The sequence below is a fragment of the Mercenaria mercenaria genome, unplaced genomic scaffold (assembly GCF_021730395.1).
Source record: "Mercenaria mercenaria strain notata unplaced genomic scaffold, MADL_Memer_1 contig_2057, whole genome shotgun sequence".
In the NCBI taxonomy this organism is placed as follows: domain Eukaryota; kingdom Metazoa; phylum Mollusca; class Bivalvia; order Venerida; family Veneridae; genus Mercenaria; species Mercenaria mercenaria.
The window spans coordinates 28116-41071 of record NW_026460089.1 but is presented as its reverse complement, the minus strand read 5'-3'; the positions used below and the strand labels follow the sequence as shown (position 1 = coordinate 41071).

The following is a 12956-nucleotide window of genomic DNA, read 5'->3' as shown; positions in this document are numbered from 1 at the left end:
CAACTTCACAGAATGATCATGGGTGGTCCTCTTTCCAAAATTACCCAAAGAATTTAATCCATATAGAAATCACACGAAAAAAAAACTCGAAAATGATATCTTGTCGAAATTGGTTAGCCCGCAGGGCTTTTCATCCTTATATGACAAGGCCTATATTCGGGGCCACTTCCCAATCCAAAAATATTGCATTTTTTCCCCAACATCCCAAAAATGCAGGTAACATTTCCAAAAAAAAATTATGGTTAATTTTATTTACATTTTATTTTAGTGTTACCGGAAGGAAGCGGTTTTCTCAAATATTGATTATTTAGCTCACCTTCACAAAGTGACAAGGGTGAGCTTTTTGAGATAGCGTGCGGTGTCCGTCGTCCGCCGTGCGTCGTAACTTTTACTTGTACCATTCTATAGGTCACATTTTTCCTTGGGATCTTTATGAAAAGTTGGTTTGGGTCTCTTTTTATCAATTAACAATATTTGATTTCTGTTCTAAACAGGTTCACTTCTTGAGAGCAGGCAGCTACAAAATGTCAGGTCAACAAAACCAGTATACTTGAAAAGCAAGAAAAAACACAGAAAATATAAAAAGACAGAAAGGAAACAAGGAACTTTATCTAAAAAAAAAACAAACTTTTAAGGATAGAATTCAGGATTTACTAGAAAAAAAACTAAATTTATTTTGACATGATTGAGAAACAGCAGTGTTTGACTAAGCTCAGTTACTTTAAGAGATCATAATGTTTTATCACATTGGTTTTGTTATTGTCGAGCCCGCTTGCGGAAGCGAAGACGTAAGTTTGTTCCAAATGTCTATTAAATTTTGGTGTATGTGCGTGCCTAGCGCCGTCCGTCCGGATTAGTTTTGTCGGGGGGGGGGCGGACCATAATTGGACATGCATGGGAAAGTCATCTTGTTTATATATGGTATGAATTTAACCTCAGAGAGACGGAGTGTCATGCTCAAGCCCCAGGATCCTATCTCAAAGTCAAGATCACACTTACAGTCAAGGTCAAAATTCAAAAATGACTTGTCCCGAGCATTCCTTCTTCATGCATGGAGGGATTTTGGATGTAACTTGGCACAATTGTTCACCTTCATGAGATGGAGTGTCATGCGCAAGAACCAGTCCCTTTGTCTAAGGTCAAGGTCCACTTAGAGGTCAAAGGATACCAGAATGACAACTTTGTCTGGAGCATTTCTCTCTCATGCATGGAGGGACTTTGATGTAACTTGGCACAAATGTTCACCACCCATGAGACAGAGTGTCATGCGCAAGAACCAGGTTTCCTTTGTCTAAGGTCAAGGTCACACTTAGAGGTCAAAGATACAAGAATACACTTGCTGGAGTTAAAAAGCATTTCTTCTTCATGCATGGAGGGACATTTGATGTAACTTGCACAAATGTTCACCACCATGAGACAGAGTGTCATGCGAGAAAAGAACCAGGTCCCCTAGGTCTAAGGTCAGGTCCACACTTAAGGACAAAAGTCAATACAAGAATGACTGTCTGGAGCATTTCTTTTTGATGCATAGAAGGGATTTTTTGATGTTAACTTGCACAATTGTTCATCAACAGCGACCGGAGTGTCAATGCGTAAGATCCTAAGAATTACTTTCCCTTTGTTGTTACTATAAATAGCTTACATTTGTAACATTTTATATTACTGGTCGAAGGGAACAATGAAGACCACCATTCGTAGTCACAACATGCAGTTACATCCAATTTCATGTGTATTTTTGACCTATCTCTGCTGGTGCAAATTTTTTTTTTTTAATTTACTTCCTTTGTTGTTACTGTAAAATAACTTATATTGTAACCTTTTACAGTCCTTTATTTTGGCATAAATGTTTGGCCTCAGTGGAGACTCGGAGTGTCATGCCCAATCCCATCCTTTTGACAGCAGACGGGCTTGAACATAGTGCCCGTGGGCATTCTAGTTCTCATATTTTTTCATGAGATTTTAAAGAGAATGTTCTGTTATAGGCCCCCATGGAGTAGCTTGTCATCTTATCATTCAGTAGTTTTCATGGCTCCAGATGATAACTCCATGAAAAAGCTTGAACCAAATTACATATTTTATGGTAAATAGTTACAGTCAAGTTCGACTTGGGGTCATAGGTTCAAAGTCAAGATAACTGCAAACGCTTTGGCCTGGGAACATGCTTTTGTAACACGGTGTAACACGATAAAATACGGTTATTTGAATTTGAGGTCAATAGATTCAAAGGTCAATTCCCACAGTGACCTTGAACAGTTGAAACCGTTTCCGAATGATAACTTGAACCTTGGCCCAGTATGATAAAGTTTGGTACACATGTGTCACATCATGAAATACAGGTCAAGATTTTACTTTGAGGTCAGTAAGTCAAGTCACAATAAGCAAAACAGAGAAATGTTTTACAGATTTTAACTTGAGAATGCTTGAGCCTAGGAGCTTGAAAATTGTTAGGGAGGTTGATTATGACCAGTCAGTGACCCCTAATTGAATGTTTGAGGTCAGTAAAGGTCACAGGTCAAGGTCACACGGTGACCCGGTTTTCTTTAAAAGATGGCACGGAGGGGCAAACCTGGGTCTTCCTCCACCATTAAAACTGTAAAGGTCGCCATATGACCATATCCTGTGTCGTGTGATGTTCAGGTTCAACAAAAATAGATAACGGTTCTTTAAAACTGTTTATGGACAATAACTGCAGAATGCTGGGATGAGAAACACAAAATTTAGTACTACGGTTGGTCTTGACCAGCAGATTCCTGTATTGATTTAGAGTTCCAAAGGTCAGGATGAACCCTTAACTTAAAAACCTTTTCCATACAACAACTTTGAACACTTGGGCAGGATCAATGAAACTAAGGAGATTGAATTGAGGTCATTAGGTCTAGCTCAAGAAAATGCTGCCTTTGATATTGGGACTTAGTTTTCAGTGATAAGAGCCATATTGTAGAGGTAATAATTCGTCACATCCTGTGACAGCTCTACGTTTAGACTCACCCTGAGCACAAAGTGCTCAAGGTGATCTTTTGTGACGCCCTGTGTCTCCGTCGTCAACAATTTTGACTTGTTATCACTCTAGAGGTCCACATTTTGACCCAAATCTTTATGAAACTTGGTAAGAAAGTTACCCTCAATAAAATATTTGGACACATTTGATGTTGAGTTATCTTGATCAAAAACTAGGTCACCAAGTCAAATCGAAGGACAAGCTTATTAACACCGTAGAGTCACATTTAAGCTAATATCTTCATGAAACTTGGTCAGAATGTTTAATCTTGATGATCTCAGGTCCAGTCTGAATCTGGGTTATGTAGGGTCAAAAAGCTAGTCCACAGGTCAAAACAAATGAAAAGCTAGTTTACACTCTAGAAGCCAAATTTATGGACCATATCTTATGAAACTTGGTCAAAATGTCAATATTAATGATCCATAGATCAGATTCAAATCTGGGTCAGGTGGGGGTCAAAAAACTAGGTCACCAGGTTAAATCAAGGTAAAACTTGTAAACACTCTAAGGGTCACAAATTTGACCCAATCTTAATGAAACTTGGTCAGAAAAAATGTTATCCTCAATAATTATTGGACACGTTTGATATTGGTTGTCTAGGTCAAAAACTAGTCACCAGTCAATCAAAGAAAAGCTTGTTAACACTGTAGTGGCCACATTTATTACCATATCTTAAAATGAAAACATTTCAGAATTTTAATCTGATGATCTATAGCCAAGTTAAATCATTCAGGTGGGATTAAAAATTAGGTCACTAGGTCAAATCAAAGGAACAGCTTGTTAACACTCCCAGAGGCCACATTTATGACTGAGGGGGGGGTCATCTTCAGAACTTAATCAGAAAAGGTATTTAATTCTTGAAGATCTTCAGTCCAAGTTTGAATCTGGGCATGTGGGGTCAAAAACAAGGGCGCACCACGTCAAATCAAAGGAAAAGCCAGTTAACTCTTTAGAGGCTAACATTTATGATCATATCTTAATGTAACTTGGTCAAATGATGATCTGATGATCTTTTACGTCAATAAGTCAGCGAGCGATACAGGCCATCATTGCCCTCTTTTATTTGTTTTCTTGTTGTAAGAGAAATTGTACATTTTAGAATACAGAATTACAGCAAGTCACATTCTTATTTTGACATACTTAATTCAACGAGCCTGACAAAAGCACCAGTACTGTTAATTAAAAGTTGTTATCACAGTTCACTATATTTCATGTATGGATACAAACAAGTAAGTTTGATCTGTGATGTATATAAATGTGTTTACAGATAAAATCTTAAACATGTGAACAGGTTATTCAATAAATAAAGAGTGGTAATGCAAGTCTTGAGATGTGAAAATAAAAACAAAATTAGGATTTTGTGTTTACGAGTAATTTCAGAATTACAATTACACAAATAGACAAAGCCAAGCCTGCACAAGAAGGCTAATATGTCTCCCTAGACGAGCCATACCTTCCGTGGATGCAAATATAATGTAATGTGTGTACTGTCTGTTAGAGTCTTGTTAACAGTGAGTTGACATTCAATAACTTTTCAGTTTTGTATGATTTTTAAGCTCACCAGAGCAACAGTGTGAGCTGTTTTGTGATACCTTAAAGTCTGTCATATTGTGCTTCTCCACAATTTTGCTGTTAATAAACACCCTAGTTAGACAGGTTTTTTAAATGGTAAAGGGATGAGTTGAAGTCTGATCGATTCCCGATTGAGGCAGTGCCTTATTTCATATTACCTGTTACTTGTTTGATAACTGCATTTCTAAATATGAAGTAAATATTGATCAATTCAAAAAGGAGAAGGCGTTAGAAACACACTACTGTTAGAAAAAACTTTCTAAACATAACATGTTTGAAATGTCACAATCATTTACATAAATAAAATAAGTTTATGCCCTATAAATTCTGTAAGGCTTTCTAATTTTAAAACAAACAAGTATTTTCAGATGCTAAGAAGAAAAATGGGTTGGATAAGTTTCTTACTGTGAAGACCCTTTTATCGAAATGCTGTGCTGAAGTCATGCGAACTTTGGTTATCGAAACTGCGAAGAGAAATGAACCTCCAAAAGATCACACTGGTCACTGGTCTTTGGACAGATTTCTTAGACAGTACAAAAACAGAATCGAACGGAGAATCCATACTATTGACAAACTGGGGCGGCCGATGGATATCCTGTTTCCTAGAAAAGGCAAAACTAAGCTAGACGAATGGGACGAAAGTCTGCTGTCTTTCATATTACTGAATGTTTGTTTTCTTGATGAAAATATGGCAGACAATGTAGCAGACATACGTAAAGTTAGAAATGAAACATCACACAGTAGTAAAGCACTTAATATGACAGATTCGCAGTACGAGTCGTATCTTGAAAGATTAAAACGATCAATAAAAGCCTGTTTGGACTTTATCGACAATCGAGATTTATCCAGTTTTATCAACGCTCAAGTCTCTGAAATTGAGTTTGATGAAGTAGATGAAAACGAAAAAATGCGTCGCCTTCAGTCCATATATCAAAAGGATAGAGAAGATCAAGAGAAACTGAAGAATGCCAGTGAAGGTATTCCATTGTAGTAAATTTATTTTAGAACTTTTTTTCAATTCAATTTGTACATTTCTTTATCTGAACTTATAAAATGTGTTTCCACTTTTCTCTATTTTAAAAATACTTTTTAATAGGCACTGTTGACTTTACCTTAGCACTTCTTTTATTAATTTTCAGTTTATGAAAGAATGGAGAATGAACTGTCAGAAATTGTAAAGAAGTTTAAAGGTACAGAAATGCCAGGTAAGTCCATTTTGCAATATACATGATATTAAGATCGTTAAATGTTTTTAAGACACTCTTTCAAAATTGTAAATAGTACTTGGGTCTCTATCATGAAAACACAGGCTTATTTTAAAGGACATAAAACTTTCAGCTGTAAAACGAACATAATTAACATGTGACTGGTTGCAGCATTGGCTCTGTTTGATGTTACCATTTGTTTTTTTTTTCTCTCATTAGTATTACTTAAATCTTAAATTTCACGTAGAGCACCAGCTGGAATTAGTTTTCAAAAACAGCAGCCAAGAACTGGAAAAGAAACTTTCTAAATGCATAGTTGAGAAAATCAACGAATTAGTCAAGTCTAAAAAGAGACTACATTCGTCATCTGAGAATGACGATGATATTGAAATGACAATTGCTGTTGCGAATTTGTTGGAAAAATGGAAATCTAAAGGCTGGGTTATTACTGAAGCGATAAAAGGCAGTGTACTCTTAAACGTTCGATGTAGTACATTTGACGACGTATGTTACATGTATAACACACACAAGGGCGAAGGTTCAAATATGCATGTTAGTGACTTACAGACAGCTTTACAAGAAGTCATAGGATTGGATGTCAAACTTTCTTTAGTGATGCACGATTGTGAAATGGAAACATTTATGGAAAAAATAGGTAAATACATTTTTTTTCTACTTTTATACATGATGTTGATAGGTATGGCAAAAAATTTTATTCGTCTTCTTTTTATCAAATTAAGGTTGTTCGATTAGATTAGTGGTCTTCTTATTTTAAAATTTGTCAATGATTTTATAAAAAAAAAATATGTTAAGATACTTAGTACGTTCAAGCCATGTTGTATAGTCATTTTGTTACTAGACCTTTACAGAAAGTCGAAAGGTGTCATAAGGCCACAGGATTATTTATCTATTAAAGCTAAAATAATTTCCTATAATTTTAACATCTGCTAACTGATTTATCATCACATTATCGTTCCTGTGTTTTTCAGTATCATCACTATTGAGTAGAAGTAAGGCGCTTACCTCTTTAAACACAAATGGAGACAGAAATGATACTAAAGTCAGGCTTTACATGAAGCGTTGTTTACCAAATGTCCCTACATTAACAGATGTTGACTTGAAGGAGCTAGATGGTCATCTAAGAAGAATTGCGGAGGTCCTTGAAAAGAAAAACGACTTGCCTAGCGTATCTTTACATGTTTGTGAAGAAGGTATGAACAAACTTACATTTATTTTTTGTTGGGTTCAGAGTCACACTAAAAGGTTAGGTTATATGACGACATATCCGGTTTTGATCGAGGAAGAAGACACCATATTCTCTTTCGAGCATTTTATTTACATTAGATTTATAATAATCAAAAGCGTTTAGATTAATTTTAAATAGAAATTTCTGTTCCATCACTTCACGTATTTACAAGGCATTAACTTTTACTTAAAGGCTTATACAGATGAAAGTTAGTATCTAACTAACGATTCAAATATGTGCTCATTTACATTTAAATTCAGAGATGCAATCTGAAGTAAAAGCAGACCTGCAAATAGGCGAAAGTATGCAGATGACAGGTCAACTGAATCCGATACTGGACCGTTTAGACTTGGAAATGGATAGTTTAGATAGTAACAAGCAAACGATGGAAATGGAGACGGGTATTAGTGTTTTGCATGTTCAAGTTTCGCTAGTATTAATTGTGGCAGTACTATACAGGCTTAATGTGTAACGTACCTTATCCTTTGTGGTAAAAGTAGGAAACTCATTTATTTTTAGCTCACCTGAGCAAAAAGTGCTCGTGCTGTGTTTTTAAGAGCGTCGGATGTCCCTCCGTCCGTCGTTCACAATTTCTTTAAAGAAAATCATCTCAAAATCCAATTTCAACTAAACGTCACAAGTATATCCCACGAGTGCTCCCGGTTCATATTCCTTCAAATTTATGTCATCATTGCATTATTCTGGTTGCCATGGCAATGAAAGGGAAAATCTTTCAAACTGCTCTCTGAAACCGCTTGCCCGATTTCGGAAAATTCTCTGGGTGAGTATCTACCAAATTCTTTTAAATATTTCTATTTCGTTAGAGGTGGCGATGCTAGATTCCGTGTATTGCTATATGTAAACCTTTGAAAAAATCTTCTTCTCTAACACTGCGATCACAAATGATATAACAAAATATTCCTAAAGTGACACTCTACCACTTCCTTAAATAATTATGTTCTTATTTGGCAATATGGAAAACTTTCAAAATCTCCCCAGAAACTGCTAGATGTTTTCACAGAAATGTCAAATTTAGTTTCCTGTCAATAACTTTAGTTTCGGACAGGCTATAGACACCAAACATGCCTGTAGATAGATGGTAAGGAGACAAAGGTTTGGATTGCATTTGGGGTCATTTGGGTCGTCAATATCGCTATTGCTGAAATAGAATTTGGGCTTCCACACAAAAACTTTAGTATGGAACAAGCTATAGACACTAAACTTATCCTGTAGATAGATGATAAAGAGACAATAGTTTGGATTGCATTTGTGGTCATATGGGTCAAGGTCGCTGTTGCTAAAAATAGAATTTTGGATTCTGCACAATAACTTTAGTTTTCTCTTTTTAGCTCACCTAAGCACAAAGTGCTCATGGTCAGGTATTGTGATCACACTGTGTCCGTCGTCCGTCCGTTCGTCAAGTCGTCCGCCGTCAACAATTGTGTTTAAACGACATCTCCTGAAAAAACCACAAAATGGATTTTGATGAAACTTGGCCTGATTGCTCCTTGAGTAGTCCCCTTCTAAAGTTGTTCAAACGATTTTGCTTGGTTGCTCATAGTGGCCGCTAGAGTAAAAATAACAACAACTCCTCCTAAACCAATTGTCCGATTTTGAATGATTTTACACAAATGGTCCTTCTGTCACCCTCTACCAAGATTGTTCAGATCATACTGATTTGCTAAAAAACATGGCCGCCAGAGGTCGTGGTCACTTTTCTCTATATGTATATAGTGGAAAATTTAAAAATCTTCTTTTGTGAAACTGTTGGCCCAATTTTAAAATAATTCCACACAAATAGTCCTTGTATGACCCTCTACCAATATTGTTCAAAGTATTTGAATCGTCAAAAATATTGCCGTCAGAGGGCGTGGCCACTTTCCACTGTATGTATATAGTGGAAATTTTAAACATCTTCGTGTGTGAAACTGCTGGCCGAATTTTAAAACAATTTCACACTAAAGGTCCTTGTGTAACCCTCTACCAATATTGTACAAATTATTTCGATTCGTTAAAAATCATGGCGTGGTCACTTTTCATCAACAATTTCCTTAAACAATATCTCCTCCAAAACCACTGAATGTATTTAGATGAAACTTTAAACAAGTGATCTCTTGGTACCCCTCTTTCCAAGTTGTTCAAATGGTTCCGGTTCATTGAACAAATGGGTCTTTTGGGTTAAAAGATAGATGTTTAGCTATCACACTTTTAAACAGAAATATTTATTAAAAATCATAGGTACCCAGACTTGATCATGAATTACCTGCCCTTGAAAGACGGAATATACTGAAAAAAATCGACTTTCAAGGGCAGATAATTCATGATTAAAACTGGGTACCTATGAATTAATACAAATTTCTGTTTTAAATTTGATTCTCAGTCAGTATTCAAAGTTTAAAGAAATTCTGCCTGTATGAAACTTTTTGCCCTATATACATATAGGAATCTGTCCCATTTACACTTAAAGAATGTGTGTGAGGGCTAACATAGAAGAAACCTATCAATACTTGCACCATTACTTTATACAAACACACTTAAAGGCTTATACACAGGATCAATGCTCCTCTTGTTTTAACTCACATTAGTGCACATGGTGAGGTATTGTGATCATGCTGTGTCCGTCCTAAATGGATTTTGATAAAACTTTGACATGATGTCTCTTGGGTGGTTCTCTTTCAAAGTTGTTCAAACGGTTCCGTTTGGTTGCACAAAGGGGCCACCAGAGCTTTAAATAGAAAAAACTTCAAACGACATCTCCTCCTTAACCGATGGTCCGATTTTGAAATAATTTCACACAAATGGTTCTTATGTCACCCTCTACCAAGATTTTTTAAATTATGCCGATTTGTCAAAAACATGGCCGCCAGAGGACGTGGTCGCTTTTCCCTATATGCATATAGTGGAAACTTAGGAAATATTCTTGTATATAACTGTTAGCACAATTTTAAAATAATTTCACACAAATGGTCCTTGTGTTACCGTCTACAAATATGTTAAACGTTTTTGATTTGTAAAAAAAGATGGCCATCAGAGGGCGTGGTCACTTTACACCTACAATTTCTTTAAGCAACATCTCTACTAATTCCACTGAATGGATTTGGATGAATTTTAACACAAATGATATCTGGGTAGCCCTCTTACATAATTGTTCAAATGTACATTGAACATATGGGACTTAGAACTAGGCTTTCAGCTATCAGACTTTAAAAATATTGTTCTCTAGAGCTTTGATATTTGGCATGTAATATGAGTGTGACTCTCAACCATAATCGTCCAAATTATTGCCCTAAGGTCAAAAGTGGTCATGCCCCTGAGTTTGATATGTATTTAAAGTAGGCTTATATATATAAGAAACTTTGAAAATATCCTTCTCTGAATCAATAATAGGTAGAACCTTGGATATTTGGCATGTGATATTTGAGATCAGAGTTGTACTGCCTACCATAATTTTTCAAATTATTGCCCTAAGTTTAAAAATATATGTGACATGTATATAATATAGGCTAACATAGAAGAAATCTAACTTTGTAGTTGTACCACTACGTTAAACAAACAGACTTGAAGCCTTGTACACAGTTGAGCGTTTTAGGGTCATTGTCCCTCCTGTTTTTATTTTGTAATAAAAAGGTAATTTTAACGTCATTTGGTAACTTATAATAGAAACTAGATAGATTGTATTCACTTTGATCATCAAAAATTTATATTTTTAAATATAAGAACTCGCATAAGTCATTGTTACTGAAAACAAAAAAAAATGGTTTGGCTCAATAACTTTAGCTTGGGTGCACCTATTGTCAGCAAACTTTATGTTTAGGTAGCATTTATCAACAAATTTTAAATTACATACGACAGTGACACATGTACTTTTCTTAAACCTGTGCTTTTGTATAGAATGATTGGATGTAGTCAGATGTGTATAATAGAACATGACAATTTTCTTAAAGAACCTGTTTGCGTGATGCAAAGTTTGAAAACCTGGTTTTCGTGGAATTTCTATGTTTCTGTAAAATAATTTCACACCATTATTCCTTATTTCAAAATTATTTAATCAAGCTGTGAATTTTAGGGTGGCCCCATGGATTAATAGAAGAAAAAGAAAAAATGGAGACAGTCCAAGATCTGTCGGAAGAACCTGAACCACACACGACTAGATATGAACATCTTGATCTTTATGAAAAGATGTTTGGAATGGAATTTACATCTAACAATATTAAAAAGTTTGAAATGAAATCCGACAAAACAGGTAGCGTTATAGATACACTTCTGTTGGGAATCCAGATTTTGGCGACTGTAGATTTGCACCTCGTCTGTCTTTTCAATATTAGTTCAGTCAATGACTTTGCCATATAAATATTTATTTTTAAATAAACTGTAAAACATTCGCCATACCAGAATTACGAGATCATTTCAAAACGCAATATCTAAATCAATGGTTAAGGTAAAGGTAAGCTCGTATTTTTGTATCTTTTCTGGTCTGACCCGTACATTTTTATATTCAAATAACCTGGCATAATATAGACATTACCAAGATTGTTTATTAGAGCAAAACTGAGAAACCTGTCTAAACAATCATTGTCTCACTTGGGGTCAATGATTTCAACTATATTCGTATCATGGCTTTAATTATTTTTGTGTCATGTCTATAACGTCTTACGCAAATAATGCTAAACATTTACTATGTTAAGCGTCCGCTGTGGTTTCGCTCCCCGGTCGCGTCATCCCAAAGACGTGAAAATAGGTACTAGTACCTTCTCGCTCGACGCTTAGCATTAGTCATTGGTCAGCCCGGTGTCAAATAATGCGACAGAGTGGGCATCATGTTACATGTCTACGGTATGATATTCCAGTGAGGCAACACTACAAGTAGGGTGTATTGCTCACTGCAACAAGCAGACATTGTCGTTAATATAAGTGAAAAGTTGTTGAAAAAGACGCTAAACTCGAACATATCTGCACACACACACACGCATGCACAAGCACACACACGCACACGCACACGCACACGCACACGCACATACACATACGCATATATGCGCACCATCTAGGCCCAAAACTTAAAGGATTTTGTTTCATTGCCCATCAATTGATTAATATGAAAAAATGTTGAAAAAGACGCTAAACCCCGATCACTCACGCACGCACACACACACGCACGCACGCACAGACGCACCACGCACGCACGCACGCACGCACGCACACGATCTTGACCCCAAACTAATAGTTTTTGTTTCACTGCCCCTCAGTTGATATATATAATTCTTTGTACTGCTTGGTAACTTGGTATATTGTACTGCTTGGTTGTCAATGATTTTTAAATTTAATTCTGAAAACATCAAGAATAAATTGTGTATGGATTAACGTGTGAGTAATCATTTGAACACAAAGTTCATGTACATGAATTGACAAAATGCCCTCACTACCAACAAAGGCGTCATTAGTAAATTTGTTCAATTTCATACTAAGCTTTTAGCATGGAGGAAAAACATAATTATTATGTGCTCAAAGGACAGTATGCTGATCTTCTAGATCTATAGAACCACTACATCTCGCATATCGTTTACTTAGACGTTATTAATGAACTGTATAATACAGTTAAATGATATGATGGCGGTTACATGCAGAAAAAACATTAAGCTTATTGCCCCAACAATATGTCCCTCTTTTAGTCTGTTTTTAACAACAATCTACTTAACCTATAAGTGTACTCTATTTGAAAAAAAAATACTCAAATACTACAGCTGTAAATAATTGAAATCATATTTTACCAAGATGGACAGGCAGATGTTCCAGATGTGGCAAAGGGGCATGAATGTAGAACAATTTCAAATTCACACTGTAGTTCTTCATCTGAAACGGAATCTACATACAACAGCAGTGCAGAAGAACGGGGAGGGTTAATGAACAGTGAGATTTTCATTTTTATACATAGTTAACG

The 12956-nt window shown here is 35.8% G+C and overlaps 1 protein-coding gene across 4 annotated transcripts in view; it reads left to right on the top strand.

Moving 5' to 3' along the window:
- LOC128552115 (uncharacterized) overlaps nucleotides 1-12956 on the top strand; it is a 59936-nt gene that overhangs the window by 19414 nt on the left and 27566 nt on the right. For all 4 annotated transcript variants that reach the window (XM_053533134.1, XM_053533131.1, XM_053533132.1 and 1 more), the window contains exons 2-8: nucleotides 4939-5547; nucleotides 5710-5775; nucleotides 6023-6430; nucleotides 6765-6986; nucleotides 7282-7422; nucleotides 11088-11264; nucleotides 12791-12925. In XM_053533134.1, the coding sequence (XP_053389109.1) occupies nucleotides 4939-5547; nucleotides 5710-5775; nucleotides 6023-6430; nucleotides 6765-6986; nucleotides 7282-7422; nucleotides 11088-11264; nucleotides 12791-12925 (1758 nt within the window). The remainder of the gene's footprint in view (nucleotides 1-4938; nucleotides 5548-5709; nucleotides 5776-6022; nucleotides 6431-6764; nucleotides 6987-7281; nucleotides 7423-11087; nucleotides 11265-12790; nucleotides 12926-12956) is intronic.